Source organism: Lepidochelys olivacea (assembly GCF_965140295.1).
Source record: "Lepidochelys olivacea isolate rLepOli2 genome assembly, chromosome: 1".
NCBI classification, from domain to species: domain Eukaryota; kingdom Metazoa; phylum Chordata; order Testudines; family Cheloniidae; genus Lepidochelys; species Lepidochelys olivacea.
This window is the reverse complement of record NC_140411.1, coordinates 122964107-122987094: the sequence shown is the minus strand read 5'-3', so window position 1 is coordinate 122987094 and position 22988 is coordinate 122964107. Positions and strand designations below refer to the sequence as shown.

The following is a 22988-nucleotide window of genomic DNA, read 5'->3' as shown; positions in this document are numbered from 1 at the left end:
CTGTGCCCCAAATATCAACACTGAAAGTTACATGGTGACAGGAAGGAATGATTCACAGACACAGTGAAATGGAAATTGGCATTTGTTTTCCTTTCCCAAATGGAAATGTGTCAAACTGCTCTTAACATTTATTTATTTATATATAAATAATAATAATGAAAAAAAATACTGATACAAGGCTCTAGGCAACCTAAAACGTAATTAGAACTGGCTGAAAATTGGAATTTCCATCTTGCAAGAAATTCTCATATGTCCAAGTTTGTTTTCATCTAGAATTGGGACAAAAAGTCGAAATATCAAAGGTTTTCATGGAATGGAAAGCCCCAAAAAATTTTCATCCAGAAATGCCAAAATATTTTGCCTTCAGATTAGTTCAGCATTGAATTGTGTCCACATCAGCTGCCATTGTGCCTCATGACCTCACTCTTATCTATGCACTGGGTTCCTCCGCTGGACTACATCTTTCATGATGACTCGAGATCATGGGATTCCCATAATTTACCACAGCAGTTCAAACTGAAAGAGAGACCACAATGTATCATGGGAGTTGTAGTTCAGGCAGGGAGTCCATAGAGGAGACTGGAAATACCGGAACTACAGCCCCTATGATGCATCACAGCAGCTCAGGAAGAAAAAGATTAATATCAAACTGACCTGAAACGAAATATTTCAATCCAGATGCATAAACAAAAATGCTTTTGAGTCAAGTTAGGTTGATCTGAAACTAAATATTTCTTTTAAAAATTTTCCTGATTGAAAATAATTTTTTAAAAAATGGAGAATTAAGATTTTCCTGCAGAAAATTTCAGGTTTTTAGGAACTACATTTTTTGTTGACAGATTTTTCATTGGAAAATTCCCAAACAGCTATATAACTAGTACTACAACAAAAACATTAAAATAATCATTTGTAAGGAACTCTGCGAGCCCACCACCTACAAGAAAGCTCTTTTCCACTCCTTCATCATTGTGGGAGGCAAACCCTTATCCCTCTTCAAAAATCCTGCCAAACAGCTGTCTTTTGCAGCCTACTCAGAAGCTCACCAAATCCAGGCTATTTCAGATCAAAGTGGGGGGACATGTTCCAGTATCCTGGAGTCCATCGTGCCAGCCATCTCCAGCTCAAGCATCCCCACCACTCACAGTTGTGGCACATATTCAATTAAAATATCATCTTTGTTCTCTTTGCCCTATTGGTATGAAGATCCCCGCACGATACCTCACAAGGCAGCCAGCACAGTTCAGGAAATGTAATGGTTCTGCTGACATTCTGTTAGGATCATATTATCATGGAAATCATGCCATTCTGCAACTGTTAGGAGAAAAATGCAAAACCTGAAAAATCTTGTAGTAATTGTTGTGCCCTGGCAAATTACCATGGCAGTTTTGGTTGACCAGGATTGTAATTAGACTACTTCTGATAATTTTACATGTGTAAGCCAGTTGTTGAAACAATTAATATACAGCACATTTTTGGCTAAGAACCAATTTCCCTGTTTTTATCTGCCTAGATCTGACCAGCTATAAATTAGATAGTAGTATGATACTCCTATGTTCAGCGCACATACATACAGAAGTTAGATAAAAACATACAAACTCTTGCGGTTGCAGTATAATGCTACTTTATTTCTTAGAATTCAGAACGATTACACACAGGAACCCCAAAACAGAGAGAGAGAGAGAGTCTGCCCCCAAGACAGCAAAGCACAACTTCACTCCACTGTGATTTAAGCTGTCTCTTTCCAGACTGACTGCTCCCAAATCCACACTTCACTGCAGACCCCTGCAAGCAACACCCAAAAACTACCTCCTCACACACTCTTAAAGTGATAGCTTGCAGATTCAACGCGGTGCTCAATACTGCACAGATACCTCCATTGAATAGCATGCAGTGGTGCAAGTAGAATTCATTTCTCACCAGTTTGCTGCATTCATAGGAGGAACACAAAGGGGGGGCACCAGCTAACAGGGGGACACTTGACCTCCTGATGTGACCCCCCCACGTGACTCCTTCCCGCCCCCAGCCTGGGGCCCCCGCGCTCTCCCTATCCCTTCCTCATGATCCGTCCCACATTACCTGGGAGGGGAGGGGCTTTGTCCTTCTCCCACTGCCCCGGATACTGCAGAACTGCAGGGCTTTCCAGAACCGCAGCTGCGAAAGGAGCAGAATGTGGGGCTGCCAGGAGGCCCCATGCCAGCAGCTCCTCTGGTGCGTCTGTACCGCCCCCTGCCCTCCCATGCAGCTGTGTCTCCTGCTTGGGGTCTGTACAACAGCCCCGCCAGAGGACAGGGCTGGGGGGGGGGGTACAGCGGAGGAACTGCTGGTTCCCAGGAGAGCCCTGTTCTCCAGCGGGGCTGCTATACAGACCCCAGACAGGAGACACAGCTGCGTGGAAGGCCTGGGGGCGGGGTTGGGGGCGGTATAGCTGCACTGGAGTTGCTGCCGGCATAGGGCCGCTTGACAGCCCCACCTTCTGCTCCCCCTTGTCTTTCCCGTACACAAGACCAGCTATAAACATCTTACTCATACGGCAGACGAGACCAGACCAGACCGATGAACCTACACCCCTGATAGCATGTCAAATTAATGAGAATTTTCAGTTTTCTGTAAGGTCTTAGACTGGAGTGTCAAGGTGGTGGTTGTTATCTGTTTTCCTTTACCATTTGGTGTATTGCCACATGTCAGAAGGGTTCCCCAACATTTCTGTATTGTACTGCTGCATTTCTTTGCCACAGTCGTAGATTCCTTGTACTTCCAGTTCACCCTACACTTTCGGTTGTAAAAGGTGGTCCCCAACTCTGAGATCCCTAAAATCTGCAGTCCATTTATCTATTAAAAGAATGTAATATTGACCTCAAAAAGTGATCTTGTGAACACACAAATTATGATTGTTGTAATTATTACCTGCCATGTAAAAGTTTTAATTATGGAGATGAGGTCTATTATCTCTTCAAAATCATAGGCTTGCTGATAATACGATGATCAGTGCCACTATGAAACCCTAAGAGAGTAAATATTTATAAGAGGGTCACTAAGGAAAAACTATCATTCTGATATTATTCACACCTTCTTAATTCCTTCCTTTAATAAGCTAAGCAAGTTTATTAATTTCATAGCCTAAAGAGAAGGAAATTCATGCCTCATCACATTTATATCAAATTACATTCAATATTTAAAAATATAAGATCAACCACTAAAAGAAAAATATCCTATATTGTGTGCCATGTATGAGTAATTTTAATACCAATAAAGAGTTGCTATGTGGGAACGGGTGGACAAGAAATACAGAGCAGGTGAAGTGTGAAATCAGAGAGATTCTTAGCAGCAAATTATTTATGGATTAAAAGATGGTAGAAAAGAAGCCGTTGCACCTGGTCACTTGTTTTATTGAGCTAGCTGAGCACTTTTCTGCATCTTATTTGTAAATGGTGTCATTTATTTTGCTTTACTGCTAGCTTTAAAGTTTCCTACCTCATGAGACCTCTTTCAGAAGAATCTTTTAAGTAGGCTTAGTGGGATTCTAGTTAACTCCATACATGTCGGTCAATGTCGATTTTGGCTACCACCCTGAAATAGGCAGAAAAAATATTAATCGGTAACAGTCGACGCAAATGCAGCCTCCCCTCCTTGCACCTGCAAGGATCAGGTGTCGCCGGCCCTGTGGCAGTACAGGGAGCCCTCTGCAGTTCCACTGTCATGGCCCCGCTCCCTCACTCCCATGACAGCAGGGCTCCACAGGGTTCCCTGCAGTGACACAGGACCAGTGACACCTGAAGCCTGCAGGCGCAAGATTTGGGGAAGGCTGTGGTCCTGGTGGGGCAGGGCAGAGACCTCCCAGCCAGGGCCACAAGGAGGAAGACAAGTCCTCAGCCACAGGAGAGGCCACCCCACTGCTGAATGGCTCCTGCCCAGGGATAGAGTCACTGAGCAGCAGGGTAGACTCCCCTACGGCCAGGGGTCTCTGCTCTGCCATGCCTGGACCACAGCCTTCCGTGCACCTTGCATCTGCAGGCATCGGGTGTCACTGGCCCTGTGACCGAGAATGGAGATCTCTGCAGCTCCACTGTCATGGCCCCACTCGCTCATCCACTGGTCAGGAGTATGGAAGCCATCCCCAGGCAGGAGCTGTTCAGCACTGAGTGGCCTCCCCCATGACTGGGGGCTTGTCACCCGCAGCCGGGATTGCCAGGAGGATCTCTGTTCTGCCAGGTCAAGACCGCAGCCTCCCCTGCACCTCATGCTCCCCAGTGTGTTGGGCCCCTTAGCCACGCAGGGGGTTCCCTGCCACCTCACTGTCAATGCTGAGAACCCTGTGTAGCCCCAACATCAGCACTTCCCTAACCCCAACCCTACCCTCCCACACTTCATTTCCAGTGACTGTAAAAATAAAAAGCTGATAAAAATCGAATAAATATGTTAAATAGCAATCTATATTCATCAAAATTAGAAAAATAAAATAAAATAAAATAGAAGTCTGCCAACCCTAGTTATAAGCTCATGTCTCTCAAACTTGTTAATGCCACATCACCCAGTTGCAGTTACTGAAGAATAACATTGGATGCTCCTTCCCCATGTGGTCTAGAGTTTGCAGTACTACTAATTTAGGGATTAAAAATAAACTTATCTTGAAACCTTTGTAGACTGGCTCATATCTGAGGACAGCTCCCAAAAGTAATAAAGTAATCACAGAACTACAAAAATTGTATCTTTCAATAATATATTTACTCTGCCTGAGGTATTTGTGGCACAAATACAAAAGTTGCATTCCTGTATTTATAGAAAAGCATACACAAAAGGATAAGTAACCTCAATTTGGTTATGGTAAAAATACATTCCCTTAGAAATTGATTGCCAAGATTACACAATTATACCTATTCTGTACCTATTCTTAGGGTCATGTAGTTGGGGTGGCTTGATGGGGGGAAGGGTCACCTGGTCATGATGCAGAGATACCTATGTTCTGCTTTAACTTGTACCCCTCTGTTCACTTTTAGTTTTGCTGTGCAGTTTGTTTCTTTTGAATAAGGCTTTTCTGCACTAGGAGTCTGGAATTTGAGTGATCTAGAACTACTACTCTGCTAATGCTGCAATTCCCACCTTTTTTGGGAGAGGATGCTGCTGTAACCCACTGATGAATATGGGGTACAGGTCTCCCTCTGTGCTGATTTTCAAAGGGTATGAGTTGTTAGAGCCCCTAGCTACAGAGCTTTAGCTCAAGCTGTAGACAGTGATACGTTTAGCTCTGGAGGTCCCCAGGTCCGTTTCTGGTATGTTGGCCAAGACAGCAGCTGTCACACTGGGTCTTATCCGCGATAGCCCCACCAGTACTACTTATGCCTTTGTAATATTTAAATAGAGTGTCAGTTTTACCATTCATTCCCATATACTGAATTTTTGTGCTGAAAATGAAATTATCTTGCTACTAAACACAGAAGTGACAGCATTTTATTAAGGTTTGTATTCAGAAATTTGAGAACAACAGGGTTGGTTTTATTTTTCAGAGATTATTCATTTTTCCTGGATTCCTTTTTAGTATTGTTTTAAAAAAAACAGTGAAAGTGTGAGGACTGTGTACCAAGTTTTCAAAACGTGTCAAGATGTTGGAGGAAACACTAATGTCATAGCACACAGGATATGGATGTTCAACATGTGGAGACTCGTGCAATATTACAGTATTCTGCACAAATTAACTCTTAGGGCCTGATTCTCTAATGCCCTGCGCCTTGTGTAGTCATTTACATCATTGTAAACTGAGTTTACACTACTATTTTGATCTGGTAGCATTTTGCACCCACTTTGCACTGGCAAAAATGACTACACAAAAGTGCAGGGCAATGGGCGACTCCTACTCTTCATGTTCTTTTCAACATCAGTGCAAAATAGTCATCATTATTTTAACAAACTTCATTTTTATTTGGTGGACAAGGAAAACAGTGTATTATCGTTTCATAGGCTTTTCCCCTCTCCATAGTTTGTAATATTTTAAAATCCTTGACACGTTTCCATTATATTTGCAAACACTGAGTTCTTCCTTTATTGACAATCAAAATGAAATTAACACGGTTCTCTCTTTTACTCTCTTGTGTGTTCACCAGCATGAACAATTGTGTCAGAGCAGCACTGACAGAAAAGTTAACTTTCAGACCAGTGGTGAGACTTCTCTACAGTGTCACTTCTGTTGTATCCACAATTATAAAATGTTCTTAAAGTTCCCAAAGGCAAAATAGTGAATGATCTTTTTCTAAAGTAAGCTAGATGTCTATGGTCTGTTTGTCCACTGTTTTGCATATTGGATAGCTATTTACACAAGAGCAAAGTAGCTGGAAAATTATACCTTTCTGATTTATACTTTACACAGGTATAAATGACTACACACGGAGCAAGGCAGAGGATAATCAGGGAACCGGAATCATGAATCCAGTTTCTACCATCTTCTAATAAATTTAGTGCATGTCAAATGTGGGGGATAACCTACATGAGTAGAGTCACTTTAATGTAAAACAGAGCAAGATGACAACATCAGAGACATCTTTTCATGCTGTTCTTAAAGCTTCTGTTTACACATATTATTCAGAATGATCAAAAGTGTCTGTATTGTATTTAAAAAATAGGGATTGATGAACTATTAAACATAACTGCGGAATGAATGAGCAGGCAGAATATTTCCTCCTTTTCCTGTGGTGGAGTACAGTGATTGACTTGTAAGGAAAAGTTATGATTTTAAAGAACCCCTCAAAATTGGAGACATAGTAAACAGAACTAAACGGATCTGAAATAATTCAGACAGCACAAATTACCTACCAGTAAATCAAGCCTAATAGCAGTTTCTTACCATAATGAAGTGTTTCAAACTGGCGTTAAGGCTGAACTGATCTGATTTAAAAAACAAAACAAAAAACGCTGTCTGAGAATCTTGATTACAGCAGGGTATTTAAAGACCACTCTTTCCTTCCAGTTCTTCACTAAAAATACAGTACTTAAAACTTAGAGCTCCACAGTGGTATGCTTGACGTATATTTGTTGTCTAGTGTTAAACAAGAGATCTTGGTTTTTAGCAGATGTAAACATCTTACATCAGGGTTTTAGATCGGCAAAGTGCACTTATTCTTTAAACATTGCATATTGCATTGAGTAGATATGCATCCTAAAGACTAACGGATTTATTTGAGCATAAGCTTTCGTGGGTAAAAAACCCACTTCTTCAGATTCATGGAGTGGGTTTTTTACCCACAAAAGCTTATACCCAAATAAATCTGTTAGTCTTTAGGGTGCCACCAGACTCCTCATTGTTTTTGAAAATATGGTGCTTCTTGATTTTTCATCCATCTCAGGCTCTAAGTCGAATAATGTAAGAATCCATCACTTCACACACATCCAGAGAACTCTCATCCCTCAGAGGTGGGCAAGATGTGGGGTTGAGTAAAATTGATTCTGAAACAAGGTACTAACAATTTGCACATTTAGTCATCAGTGATTCAGCAAAGAATTAATGAATGATTTGGTACTCGGCTGTTGTGTCTGCCTGAAAGAGCACTTGAGGCTTCTTCTTAAGCCAGGTGGTCTACACTCAAAAGTTAGGTCTACATCACTCCACACCCCCTGCGCAAGATAGTTAAGCCCACCTAACCCCCCAGTGTAGATGGTGCTAGATTGGTGGAAGAATTCTTCCATCAACCTAGTTACCTCCTCTCAGGGAGGTGGATTTACTATAACCATGAGAGAACCACTCCAGCTGCGGCAGTGAGTCTGTACCCTGAAGCGACGCAGCTGCAGCCCTACAGCTATGCTGCTGCCCTGTTTCGAGGGAAGAGACTCTTCACAGAAACAACTGGTCCTGCAGGGAGCGGCAGTGGGGGCAGAGAGGGGTGCTGAGGCGGAAAGGAAATGAGGGGTGGGATAAAAAGAGAGGAGACTAAAGAGAGAGAGGAGACTAAAGAGGAGAGAGGCAAATGACAGTAACCAAAGGGGGCCACAGGCAAGAAAGCAGAAAGGTATAGGGAAGCAAGGAGGCATAGGGAAGCAAGGGCAGAGAGGCCAGGAGAAGCAGAGAAGACCAGGAAAGGAAATGTCAGGGTTAAAGTGGGGATCACCGTACTGATAACCTCAAGAAATCAAAAATCATGAATCAATTATGTATTTTTAAACAAGTTAGACCAAATCCTCAGCTGGTGTAACTCTGCATAGCTCCATTGAAAGCAATAGGGTTACATGGATTTGCACCAGCAGAGGATCTTGCCCAAATAGTACAATTACAAACCTTAATGAATCATTCAGTATATAGTACCCTGGCATTAGCAATACAGGTTTTCAAATTCTTTGAGAATAGATGATGCAGGGAGTGAGCATTTGCCAAAGTTTTTAAGTCTTTTAAAACTTACTTGGTGCCTTATTTACACATGAAATGCAACACTTTCCATCCATTAACTATTCATTCTTCACAACATCCCTATCAACTCAGTCAAAAAGTATTACTGTATTGTTCTTGTTTTGCAGAGAGTTTAAGTGATTTGCCCAAAGCCCCTGAAGGAATCAATAGAAAAGCTAGGATTAGACTTCAGGAATTTCTGTCTACTAGCCCCAAACTCAGTTCCTTCAGACCACACTGCTTCTCTCTTTGTGCATTCTTGTTTCTTTTGCCTATTGTCATATAAGTTCCTCAGTCTACTAGCTTTCAGGTAAATTTGCAAACTTGCACCTCCTAATTAGTTTCATCTGGCATTTCAGATAGATATATATTATGGCACAACTTTATGTAACCAAATTATATTTTCAAATAAACAAAGTGATTGTTTTTCATGTGAACAATTTAGTTTTCCTGATTTTTAGATTGGATATATAAGCAGTAAGTCCTAATTGTATTATTATTTATTATTAAACAATAATAATAATAATAATTTTGTATTGTGGTAGAGCCTAGGGACCATAATCTTAGGTTTGGAGTTTGTTGTTCTAGACACTGTACAAACACACCACAAAAAGACATGCCCTACCCTGAGGAGCTTAAACCTAAGTATAAGATGAGAGACAACAGCTGGATACTCCAAACCGAAACGTGAAGAGTGCAAGATACTGGTCAATATGTTCACAGCACATGAGCTGTCATGTCCATTGTCAAGGGTTTTTGAGGGAATCATGGCAAAGGAAAGTTTTATTTGAATTTGACAGGAGACAAGGAAGTGGTGTGTGGATGTCTATAGGGAGCTCCTCCAATGCTTATGGAGCAGCATGGGAGAAAGCATGAAGGTCCTTGTTTAACATTTTAATAAGTGGATGATGAAGGCAGAGCAGAGGCAGGAGTTGTATCTTGTTAGTTTATGAGAGATCATAGTTAGGGTGGGGATAGCCACCTTAAAAGATGAGTAGTTTTTGTTTGATGTGGTGGAGAAGTGTGAGCCAGTGGCGAGATGCAAAGAAAGGGATGACATCATCAAAGCAGTGAGCCAGGAAAACTATCTTTGCTGCACCATTTTAAATAGGACAAGATTTCATTGTGAAGGCTAGAGAGGAGGCGTTTTCACCCATCAACATGAAAGATGTTGAGGGCCTGGATGAGAGATTTGACTTTATGGCTGGTAAAGAAAAGACAGATCTTATAGATGTTCTGCAAAAATGGCATTTCAAATCCTCTCTACAATTTGAAAAAAATCAATTTTGATCAATTATTTTTGGAGACAACTATAAGTGACAATTGTATGCAAAAAAGTTAAGTTGTACTTCACAACTCTGCTGAGTGTCTTTCACTTCTCCTGCTGACTGCCTCATTCTATGGACCATGCTTCGACTTGGCTACCTTGTCGTCATTTTTGCAAACCTCAGCTCCATATACTCATACAAACAACAGATCCAGATTGTTACTGTGGTGAAAAAATGGGACTTCTCCACCCCCAGTGAGGCTTTTTAACCCCACTGCTTCAGTTTAGTTTGTTTATTTTTACTTCTAGGTATCCATCACTATAATTTGGTGTCTAAAGCACTTTGCTCTCCCCCGCCCCGATTTATTCTTATCCTGTTTGCATACAACTTCACAAAGAATTAGTGCAACCATGCCGTAATTGTTTCAGTGGAAAAGATAGGTTGTTGCATCTGTAACTCAAAGAACAATCCATCATACAAGACTTTTTAACAAGAATGAAATAAACTAAATATGCCTATACTAAGACACTTGTATACCTACACTTGTAATACATAATCTAAGGCTTCCAGATTACTTATCAGATGACTGTTCAAGCTTCAGAACACCAGTGTGGTGAAGGAATCACTTCATCCATCTCTGAAGTACAGCAACTTCTGGAGTGGAGATGTTTAGCTGTACAAAGAAGGATCACACAACAGTTTAGGGTTGAGAGTAAAAAAAAAAATATTGTATGCAGTTGAAATTGCAGGATGAATTTTAGCTGGGTAAATTTAATAACTAGAACTGGAAATTAGCCTGGACACCAGGGATAATAAAATATTCTTACACAAACTGACATGGAGGGCCATGCAAAATGGATTTAAATGGTCCACAGAACATTCTTTATGTACAGGGGAGCATTCCACTGGCAAAAAGTTGGAGGATTGGAGCTGACTCCTGCTCCAGCCTTGCTCCCCATCCCCAGCTTCCCAAGAAGGAAAGGACAGATTGGACACAGGGAGGGATGTGGCAAAGTGGAATCAAGTATACTCAATTCTCCACTGATGTAAGGTAACTGAGGAACCCAAAGCCAATGGCATTACTTAGAACTATTTCTCAGCAACTGTAACTTCCACTGCGGCTGGGAGGCATGGGAATAGGGAACCACAGTTGGCTCCTTGGTGCTCCCCCATGTCCACTGCGTTGAAGTGGAACAGTGAATCTGGCCCAGGATCTTGAATGACCATAAAGTTCTGATCCTGTAATTCATGATCATTCAAAAAGACAGTCCCTTCCAAACAACACCCTGTCCACCAACACCACGCTCATCATTGGCTCAGTACAGGCTCAAAGGAAAGAGTGCCATCTTCTGAGTCCAGTCACTGGTTTCCCTTCCTGCATCCTTTCACTGTTGCTTTATGGTCTCTCATCCAACTGGAAAGGCCTTGAGTTTATGCATTGCCCTGATTACAAAACTGTGTAACTGACTTTGGAATGGAAAGTGTAACAGAAAAGTTGTAAAGAAGTCCACTGTGGTTCCAAAATGTAAAGCATTCAAGATTTCCTTAGAAATACTTCAGTAATCAAAGCACAGCTGTTCCTTTCATCTGACTCTATGTGTGCACTTTGTCTCATAGGGATAGTCGTAAATCTAGTGTGGAAAAGCTATAGCCTATTCTAGTTCTATTTACTTCCCTATGGTGCAAGAGCTGTCAGCATGATTCTCCACCCCCACCCAGCAATGCAGATAAGTTACTGAACTACACCTAATCCTCTAAAATGGAGTTTTTCTAAGGGGGCGGGGGGAAGTGTTGGGCTGTGGTCAGTGTGCAATTGTCTATCATAAGCTACTTTTTATTATGACCCTGGTCCAGCAAAACACTTAAGCATGTGCCTAATTTTAAGTATATGAAGAGTACCATTTAGTGCGATTTTAATGGGGTTGCCCATGTATTAATGCCAGAAAACATGCTCTCCAATTTTGTTGATCTATGAAAACAAGTTTGGAATCCTAACACTGAATTTCCTTTCGCAAACAAGGTGGATGCCCATGGAAACATTTTGCTAACATCTCTTGAAATTCACAATGAAGTGGCAAGCCATGAGGTTACAACCAGCGTTACTGATGCTAGGAATTCAACAATATCCTTTGACAACTCAGGAATCCAGTACAGAAAACAAAGCACGAATCGGGAAAGCTTTGGAAGGCGTACAATGGACAGAACAGTGCCCCACAGTAAGAAGAGCCATTTACGGAGGAGGTCTTCACAGCTGAAAATAAAAATCCCTGATCTAACGGATGTGAATGCCATAGACAGATGGTCGCGGGTGGTGTTTCCATTCACATTTTCTCTTTTCAACTTAATTTATTGGTTATATTATGTTAACTGAGTGACTGTACTTTTCTAAAAGACTTCAATAATAATACATGAGATATTGCTCTGCCTGTCGAGTTTATGTATAATATGAACTTTTATTATATATAAAATACACATGTATGTGTGTACACATATATTGTGGAAGTGCGTGTATATATAGACACGTGCACAGAAGTGTACTCTCTCTATAGATACACGCACACACACACACACACACACACGTGTGTGTGTATATACACACATACATACACACACACATTCTGAGGTTATGGACAATTCAATATAGAATGCACATCAAAAGAACTTTTTTTTAAAATTGAAAGACAGGTGTCCTCAAAACAGTAAGCCTTGAGAAAATTGAGTATCGTATAATCTCACTTTGACTGTCATAGAAATTTTCAAACAGTTGTAATCATATATCAAGTCAGTATTCAGAAACATTGCATGGAAAAGCAATGTTGAACATAAACTAACACCTTTCCATTGGTAAGTTTAAAATGTCATTTGTATTGCATATCAATGTTACTTTCAGCAAGCCAAATTAATTTTCCTTGCTAATAGTTCTAGTTTTTATATGTTGTAAGATTTTTTTCCTGTCAATTTTCAGTCATGGATTGCTTTCTCTTCTGCAGTAAGTAAGTCTAATCATAGGACGAGTGTTGCTCTAGTGTTTTGAAGAAATTCATAATGTTTCCAAACATCCGTCTTAAATATCCATCAGCAATGAAAGGAATTTTTGTAAGTACCAAAATGTACAGTGCAATTTTTTCACTTGGACTGGTTCCAGCTAAGATGTCATTCTGAAAAACAAGCACCTTTTTAGTGTAATGTAGCTAAGAATTCAAACACTGCCAATGTGTTCTGCATCTGCTATAGATTTTAAAGGTAATTATTCCAGTGAAAGCATAAAGACATCTCAGGTTATTTGAACCCATCAAGCTATATTCTTTATTAAACATGCATTCACGTGATCAAACACTCTTATAACATTGTATGTTAATGTAAAATGTATTTGCATAATATGCATATATATGTATATTTTATCAACATTTTTCTTTTTGTGCTTGCTATTGTGACTGCATGCTATGTCATATTTTTGTTTCTGTGAAGTTACAACTTTTTGTTATCTAGACTTAAGCAGATAGAGCATTTCTAATATTTCAATAACAGCATTTTCATATTTTATTTTGTACATATAGCATATACAGATAAACTCACAGCTAGTATGTTCCGGTCACAGATCATATCATAAATGATAGCAAACAATAGGTCTTGTTTCAGCATTAAACATGATCAGGCATTTTCTTTATGCAAATGTGGCCACTTTTGTTTTCATTCCACTTCAATCCCTCATCAGTATCCAGACTTTTTCACTCTAATAGGTTCTAGTAATAAAGATACACCAGTTTCGGAACTGTAAACTTCATTTACTATTAACAGAACTAGATCTTTCTAAAGAAAAAATGATATATTTTTTGTAAACACTTTTTTTATCACATACATTCATAAATAGAACAAAGTATAGTAGTAGACACAGATCGAAAAAGACGTTAAGAGCTGGGTCTTGCCAGCTCTCTGCCTACAGAATTCCTGTTGATGTCAATAGGAACTTGGCAGGTGTTGTTTCCAGTTTGGAGTGCATTAGTGGAGGGAAAACATGTGGATATGCAACTGCCAACTAAGCAAGATAAGATGAACCTAAAAAGTCTGCCTTTGATCTAAAATATCCTATGTTTTCAAAATATCTGACTTGTTTGTAAGTACAAGTAAGTGATATTTATGCTGCTGCCGTATAAATTCTCTGTTCCCATTTTAATCTGTTCCAAGGTACGTAATTCTTCTGTGAAACTTTGTTCTGAGCTGAAACTCAACATAGAAACTCAGGCTGCAAGATCTGAGTCGCAGTCTGATTCTTGGGCTGATCGGTTTGCAATAATGTGTTCTCCCATACAAGTAGCTTGTGGCAAAGCTGCAATTTAACCCTCAATTGCTACTTACATGAGTAAAGTTAGACACCTGCACATGAGATCCTGGAATTGGGGCCTTAGTGCTCATACATATTTGGTTACAGGGGGTTAGACAGAGTGCCTGTTACTGTCGTATTCAAACACAGATAAGCTTTGTCAACAACATATGTCGAAGAACTTCAAAGAGGCCCTTACAGCTGGGCTAAAAAAAATCCAGTTTTTAAAAATTCCCCAATACAAATTTGCATTCTGGAGCATGACATATTTTGAGCTTTCTAATAACTCATACATTTGCAAACTGACAAAGAGAATATTTGCAACACTGGCATCATTACGAACACTTAAACAATTTCAGAACTAAAACCACATTTATGCAAATATTCTGATTAATAAAAAACAGTTTATAACTTTCCATATTTTTTTTAGAAAAAATTATATCTCTAAACCTATCTTTGAGCAAACCTTGCAAGTAGTGCTCTGCGCAGCTGTGCTGAATAATTGGGTTAAATTCCTTCTTCTCTGGGCCCAGATATGCAAGGTGTTGAACACAGTACTGCCAAATCTCATGAGTTTATCATGAGTCACTGTACTTTCTTAAAACCCCAGGTCCTGGAGTCATGTGATCATGCAAGAATCAGCTTTCATTTTAAAAAAAAACAAACCCCAATACTAAGTTTGTAGCTCTCATGATTATGGAAAAATACTTTAAAATTTGACCCCCAAGGCTCAAAATACAGAAGGCAAATAAAAAGAACCCCAAATGTATTGTTTAAAATCTCATGATGTGTAGGCCAATTTGTAAACCATTTTGAAGGCGGCCTGATTCACAATTTTTGAACACGTGCGACTGGCATCTCTGGGAGGTGTAAGCTCCTCAACTCTCATTGAAGTTAATGGCAATTGAGGTTGGTCGGACCCTCATTTTATCATCCTCTTGCTTCCAGACAAGCAAGCAGGGCCGTCCATTGGTTAACAACCACGCTTCTAGTCATTTAGGACCCAATAGAAATCCAATGAAGTCAATGGTGGGCTTTTAACCGACATCAGTGCTGGTCGGATCAAGCTCTTGGAGCTAGATTGTAACCTGACAGTCTGCTGTGAGTCAGAGGCTGTGCATATCTATACTAACCCAGGAACAGACTAGAGAACAATTTGGGTCTCATAGAATCACAATTCACCTACTCCCCGATTCCTCCTTACTTGGTTACGGGGAGAGTAAGTTAGTGCACCCTTTTTCATGGAGCAGTTTACTCCTCCATCTATTTAAAATATATAAGTGAATATTTTAAGTGTGCCACAGGATTTTGTCTGCATGAGTCTAGCTGAATTCCACGGGGGACCCACATTTCAAACCTTGAAACCTTAGGCCAATCTGATAAAAGCCAGGAAACTCTAAATTAAGGCTAACACTCCATCCTGACACCATTGTGCCTTTGTCCATCTTCCCTCATCTCCAGCCTCACCCCTCATGGGAATGCACACACACACTCCACACATACACCACATGTTAAGAACAATGTTTGTCTTAACTTTAAATTTTCTGGCTTGCGTGAATGTCTTCCAGAATGTTATTTAACTATAGGTGATTTTAAACTAACACTAATTATTCTAACCCAGTTACACCAGCGTAATGTATTTCGTAGCCAGTTAACCCTTTTCTAATTCACAGTGTAACTAAACAGTCATTTCCTCATCTTTCATTCAATAAAGGCATAGAGGAAACTAGGATTATCCTGTGTCGTAGCCCAAAGGTTCAATAAGAAGTAGAATTATTATGGTGGTTAATTCTAAGTTGATTTCATCCCATTGTCAAGGTAAACTAAAACCCTGTCTTTTGTGCTTAGGGCACATTTATGTGTTTTTGGTATATTTCAGTCATGGAAAAAACTAGAACAGCGAAAACTAGATGATGATGAGATGCTATATGAACATGTTGATGAATGAATACTCAATCATTAAAAAGGGACTTAAAGATTAATCACTTCTCTTTTACTTGGTGGGGAATAAAGTATATTTGGTGAATTTATGTTTATTCTAATTTTACATGTCCCTGATGTTTAATCAGATATTTTTCAAATAAAAGTTGAGCAGAAAATGATTTCCCCAGTTGAGATGAAAGTCAAAATAAATGCTTCTTCACTCGGAATCCACCATACCCACAAGTGTTTTCTACAGCATAATGAGAGGAGTGTAAAGTTACATCCACTTTAACTTCAAGAAATACTTTGTGGCATAGCCAGGCTTGGGAAGAAAAGGCATAGTCTGGTGCGAGCCATCTTCACTTCCTATTGAAGACTGCATGATCTTCCTCCACTTCATGTGTAGCTTCTACCAGCCCAGGAAGCAAAAGAGAATGTGAGATCTGAATGAGACAACGCCCGTTCTTGACAGCAGCATTCTGTACACTGTCTCCATTAATCAAGCCATAGATTTTTTTTTTAAACCAAACATTTAAATGTAGTGATTGTTCCAGGAGCACTAATTGTAATCAATATATTTTTATTATTAATGTAAAAATTGGTTAAGAAGACACAGAGTACTGAAGGACTCCAGTAGATTTAAATAGAAGTAATCTACATAACGGTTACAGGGAAGATAAAAACCAAAGGAAAGAAGGATATTCAGAATGAAGACTGGCTCAAGGTCCTCAAGTCCTGGATCTCTGGGAAAAGCTAACAGTATGTGTTCAGAACAGACAATCTTCCTCAGATTTGAGTCTGGAAGCAACTAATGGTTTGTGTCACAACCTAAACAATAATTAAAAGTATTAGACTCTGTGGGTCTTATCCAAAACTCAATGATATCAATGAAAAGATTCCTATTGATTTCAAAAGGCTGCGAATCAGCTTGACATACAGGGAGTTTTTCCAGAATAGCTATTCCTGATTAACTCTATGTACAGATGCTTTTAATCCAGATTGAGCAAGCCTTATTCTACATTAGTTTAATTCATTGGATTAAGCTAATTTAGAATAAGGAACTCTTATTCCAGAGTAAGTATGTTCACACGTGGAGTTACTGAGGAATAGTTAGACTGGTTTAAATCCACATCCAATCTTCTTCCAGATTTATTTTGAGTAGACGGTCCCTACTCAAGTATAGATCATGCTGATTTCACACATATTTAGGATCTTGTAAAGAATTGCTGAAATGCACATTTTAGCATTTTGAGTGTGAAAATTTATGGTTAAATGCGTCTTCAAGTGTATTCATTTTGAACATACTGTACAGCTAGATATGTATGGTAGATATCTATTAAACCCTTACTGCCACATCTAATAATTGTTAAGGGAATTGAACTCCCATTGCAAGTGAATGGGTGTTTTGCCTAAAATTAATAAGGCCATTCATTGGCACAGCATTTTGGGGTCATAAGCTTGCTTGCCACAAATGAAAAACTAATTTTGTGTCTAACTATCTCCATAGAAAATAAACTAATAGACAAAATAAAGCATGCAGCTGAAAAGTAAGTCTAAGAATAAAAAGAGCCCTCACACTTGTTTTATTTTATGGGACAAAGGCAGCAATGCTTACAGTTGCCTTCAAACTGTCTCCAAAAGTATAGGGCTTAAACTGTCAAAATGACTAGTGGTTTTGGCTGCCTCAATTTTTAAGTGCTTTCCTTGAGACACCATATTTTTAGAAAATCTGAGCACCAAGCTTCTCAAACTGGGCCCAAAATATCACTACTTACTTTTGAAAATGTAGGCCAAGGTGTGCTGAAGACAAAGTGATATGGAATCTATTGTGAAACAAATCACTAAAATGAACTGCAAGTTTGAACTATTCATGGTTAAACTAAAAATGTGAAATTCCAGCAATTACTTACTCCACTGCTGTCACGGTTCCTCCCCCACTCTGAACTCTAGGGTACAGATGTGGGGACCTGCATGAAAAACCTCCTAAGCTTATCTTTACCAGCTTAGGTCAAAACTTCCCCAAGGTACAAAATATTACATCCGTTATCCTTGGACTGGCCGCTACCACCACCAAACTAATACTGGTTACTGGGGAAGAGCTGTTTGGATGCGTCCTTCCCCCCAAAATACTTCCCAAAACCTTGCACCCCACTTCCTGGACAAGGTTTGGTAAAAAGCCTCACCAATTTGCCTAGGTGACTACAGACCCAGACCCTTGGATCTTAAGAACAATGAACAATCCTCCCAACACTTGCACCCCCCCTTTCCTGGGAAATGTTGGATAAAAAGCCTCACCAATTTGCATAGGTGACCACAGACCCAAACCCTTGGATCTGAGAACAATGAAAAAGCATTCAGTGTTTTACAAGAAGACTTAATAAAAAATAGAAGTAAATAGAAATAAAGAAATCCCCCCCTGTAAAATCAGGATGGTAGATATCTTACAGGGTAATTAGATTCAAAAACAGAGAACCCCTCTAGGCAAAACCTTAAGTTACAAAAAAGATACACAGACAGAAATAGTTATTCTATTCAGCACAATTCTTCTCAGCCATTTAAAGAAATCATAATCTAACACATACCTAGCTAGATTACTTACTAAAAGTTCTAAGACTCCATTCCTGTTCTGTCCCTGGCCAAGACGACTACAGACAGACCCAGACCCTTTGTTTCTCTCCCTCCTCCCAGCTTTTGAAAGTATCTTGTCTCCTCATTGGTCATTTTGGTCAGGTGCCAGCGAGGTTACCTTTAGCTTCTTAACCCTTTACAGGTGAGAGGAGCTTTCCCCTGGCCAGGAGGGATTTCAAAGGGGTTTACCCTTCCCTTTATATTTATGACAACTGCAAAGAAAATATTAAAGGGGATTGTATTTGGATGACTAATCTAACATTTGTAATGTGCTTTTATAGCATAGCTCTGTCCTGACATTGCAGTATAACTTACATTGCAGTACATCCTCTCCCTTGGCATCACAACAGACATAAAGCTTGATTGCTCAGATTTAACTCCACACACTAGCATTTCAGACAGTACCTATCCAAGCCAAAATAAAATGCAAGGGGTGAAGCAGTCACCGTGCTACAGGCAAACACTGGCTGTACTTGTCTGTCCATGACATCATAATAATCTTTGGGTTATTCATGTTAATTTCAGGGTTACTGTATTTTGTTTTATAAATTAACCATTTGGTGATAATAGGACTGGTGCTCCTCTCGTTGCTGGCACTGCATTTTATATGTACATATTGATTTCGGGGGAATCCTAGGGCTTGTCTACACAGTGGGGTAATGCAATCTATACGGGGGGGAGGGGGATTTCTAAAGCCTACTAATATGTTGCACACCAGTGGGTCCATGCAGACCCTGCTGAAGTTCACTAAAGGTTCCCTACTGCTTCAAGCAGCATTACATTAAAATACACCAGCAGAGTCTATATGGACCAATTAATGCGCAACCTGTTAGTGTGCTTTAGAAATCACACCCTGTAGAGCATGTTACTCCACCATAAAGACAAGCCTCTAGCATCAAATGGTGTTTGCCGCCCAATTCCCTAGGTCACCTCTGGACATTTTCTGTATTTTACATCCACATTGCAGGTGAGTGTTTTTCCACCACTGAACCAGCTTGTAAACAGATGCCTAACTTATCTGTGGGCTCAAGCCGACAAACATTTGCTACTGAGTAAAGTGATTACAAGGAGGGCCAAGCAAATTGATTTTTTTTTTTAGTTCAGCAGCTGAACTGAAAAATCTGAAAAAAAGCCAGTTTGTTCCAGTCTGAAATGGATTTTTTTCCCCCTCACTGAAACAACTGAGAAAAAAAAAATGGAGTCCAGCTTGAGGAAAACATTTTGAACATCATTTCCAAATGCGGATTTGAAACATTTTTAAATGACATATGGATCTGAATGGACAGTTCTTTTCTAAATGGTTTGTTTTGAAAATGTTTTTATCTTTCCATGTAAAACAATGTTAAACTTTGTATTGATTCCTGAAAGTGTTTTTCTAGTAGTGTCCATTGTTCTAAATCAGATACCCCTTCTTTAAAGCCCGGATTCAGCCAAGCACGTAAGCAGGTGCTTAATTTTAAGCACGTGAGTCGTCCAACTCAGGTCAATGGGATTATTCACATACTTAAAGTTAACCACATGCTTACATGGTTGACTGAATCGGGGCCCAAGTGAGAAATCCGCTCAGTTAAAATATCAAATTTTGGAACCCAAAACAAAAAGAACTTTGGCTTTAATCCCTTAATTTGCTGCAAAAATAACGTCCAAAGAAGCTTTGAGGTGGTGTAAATCAAAAGAATTTTAAAAATATGTAGTGCTTCTTCAAGGCACACTGTTTCCAAAGCTGCAGCTGCTAATGTTTATAGTGACTGGGAGTGTGATGATAAATAAGCAAAGATTTCCTCCCAATGGCCTGAAAGCCAGCCAGATCACTCCACCTGGGGGTTCCCCAGAATTAGTTCTGCTGTAGCAACAGTACTCCATGCCCACTACAGGCGATTGGATTTACCCACAAAAATAGAAATAACTCTGTCTGCTTTGCATAGGTGCTGGAACTAAGGGTAATGGAGGTACTAATGCACGCCCTAGCTTGAACTGGTTTCCATCATATACAGGGTTTACAATTTGGTTCAGTGGCTCTCAGCACCCCCACTCTACACATTGTTCCAACACCCTTGTTGCCTAGAGATGGACAGACTGATGCTGGTTTGATCTGCAGCATTTTGTTTACGGTCAGCAGATCCAATGCCAATAAAACACAGCATGTAGAAGATACAAAGCCACAGCTTTGTTCTGCTCACCTTTCCTTCCCTTTGCAGCATCTGGGATGGTAAAGCAAGATAAGATGATTCCAGCTCAATGACAGTAGAATACATGCGTACAGCATTGGCTTGCTGTTCATTGTCGTGTTGGCTGCTATAAAATCACCTTTTATTACGTTTTGAGATTGGAAAGCCTTGATACGAGTTTATGTCCATGTCATTTTCACAATACAAGATTAATTCTAAAATCATAAAGAAAAAGAGGGCATTTCTGAAAGACCATTACCCCTATATAATAGGCACCCTATAAAAATAAGGAGCAACCACTGGGAACCGTTTACAAAAAAGGTGCAATTTTGAGAACCGTTTTCCCATATCCCCATATAATTGGCACTTTTGACTTTACCTGATATTAATTATTATACAATAGTTTTATAACATTTAAGTTATTGCAACATTCCATAATTTTCTCATCACCACTTTCAACCAGAAATATATTCTTATTTTCTAGCAATAAAACACAATAGCCCATATGCAGCTCAGATATCAAGGTGTACATTGCATGGTTAGTGAAACAACCACACCAATAACAGCAACCTCTTACTCTATGGGGCATACATTTCAAATTACTATGTAAATTGTTATACCTGCAGAGTGTTCTTGGTTTGTAATAATATTGTTTGGATTTTACACATTACTTCACACAGTACACTTCCATGAATCTCATTTGCCTCTGCAATACACATTTTAATTGAGCAAAGATTGGTTATAATGTCCTAATGATCTCAGGGAGGGTGAATTTCTCTTTATCATTGTTTCTTGCAAATGTGTAAAATTCCAAATGCAGATGACAGTTTTAACATTCACAAAGATGTAGTTTTAATTACCATGTTGATTACTCAATCTGAAAAGCCAGATGCCTAAATATCATGAAAGGTCGAGTAGAAGAAATCCTGATAGTTCGTCTGTTTCAATATTAGAGGCATTTATTGAATGGGAAAGTGATTTTAAAAATATTTAATTATTTTGAGTATCAAGGGCCTTATTTTCCTTTGCACACTAAGGTACCACATTTGCAACATTCTTACACAGTATTAAGGGTTTTAATATAAATGAGAATCAGATCCCCAGGATTTAGAAATTGAAACTGAGGTACCTAATATGTAATTTTCCTCAGATAGAATATAGCTAAGAATGACTCATGCTACATAAAGAGCTGCTATCTTTTCCCCATTTTCCATGGTAAATGACATTTTATTATTAGGAGATTTACATAAAATACCAAGAACTTCACCTCTGACAGCAGAGAATTTGTCAATATTGTTTGCTTTTATTTCTGCAATTTACAAATCCATGTTGCAAAGAAAATCAGCTGCCATAAAATCATATTATTTTGTACGCACTCCTCACACATGATGGCTTGTCCAAAATGTTATCTATTGAGTAGAGTGTGAATAAATGTCTACTAATCATTACTTTAACCAGCTAGAGGATAGAACCAAATGATTTCTATAAAAGACAGGATCCATAGCTCATTAAAGCCAATAGCAAGAGTCCCATTGATTTCAATGGGTTTTGATTAAGACCTAGAGTTAATGTCACCTAGGCATGATGTCAATTTCCTTCATTAACAAGGTAGCTCTCAATCTTTTGCATAAGGTTAGTGACTTAAACAGCTCTTAAAATATTTATCTGGGTCACAGATTCAGCAGAGGTGTGCACAGCATCAGGTCAATACAGAGCAGAGGTTTAAAATCAGAAATTCTATTAGGCATGAGGGAAAGAAATGCATGTGATTTGGGATTAAATATACAAGCGCTGAATGGGGAACAACTGGCTAGGCAGCAATCACACTGGCCACATAACATACATTTCTCCTCTTGTTCCTGCAGAGCAAGGATATTCAGGCAGCTCTTATGCTAGTTCTTTTGATATCAAAGTGACTGCCTTTATCTTGTGTGTTGAATGATGGCTTCTATACCTGGAGGAGAGCTGTCAGGGTAGCAGCATTAGTGTGGCTAGCCTAGAATGGATGGTACGTCCCCTCTTCAAAGCCCTACCCATGCCAGACTCATGTAATGGCATACAATGATGCTGTACTAGTCCATGTTCTGGGATGGATTCCAGGTGGGATATTCCATGGTTCTAAGTGGTGCTCTATGAATTCGTTTGCAGCTTCCCTCTCTGCCCTAACATGTCTGTGGCAGTGGCCTGAGAACAATACTTTATGTAAATAACTTCCAAGTGGAGTTATTCATTAAAGCAGACAGTTGTAAAAGTGAGAGCAAACAGCATTTGGCAGCATGAACTTCTAATGAGAATGTGATTAAGGAATTCAGTTT

At 39.5% G+C, this 22988-nt stretch overlaps 1 protein-coding gene across 2 annotated transcripts in view; it reads left to right on the top strand.

Moving 5' to 3' along the window:
- The window catches only part of GABRB3 (gamma-aminobutyric acid type A receptor subunit beta3), a 170466-nt gene extending 158415 nt beyond the window's left edge, over positions 1-12051 (top strand). For both annotated transcript variants that reach the window (XM_084637288.1, XM_084637287.1), the window contains exon 9: positions 11654-12051. In XM_084637288.1, coding sequence (XP_084493414.1) covers positions 11654-12004 — 351 coding nt within the window. In that variant the 3' untranslated portion in view covers positions 12005-12051. The remainder of the gene's footprint in view (positions 1-11653) is intronic.
- The last annotated feature ends 10937 nt before the right edge of the window (positions 12052-22988 follow it).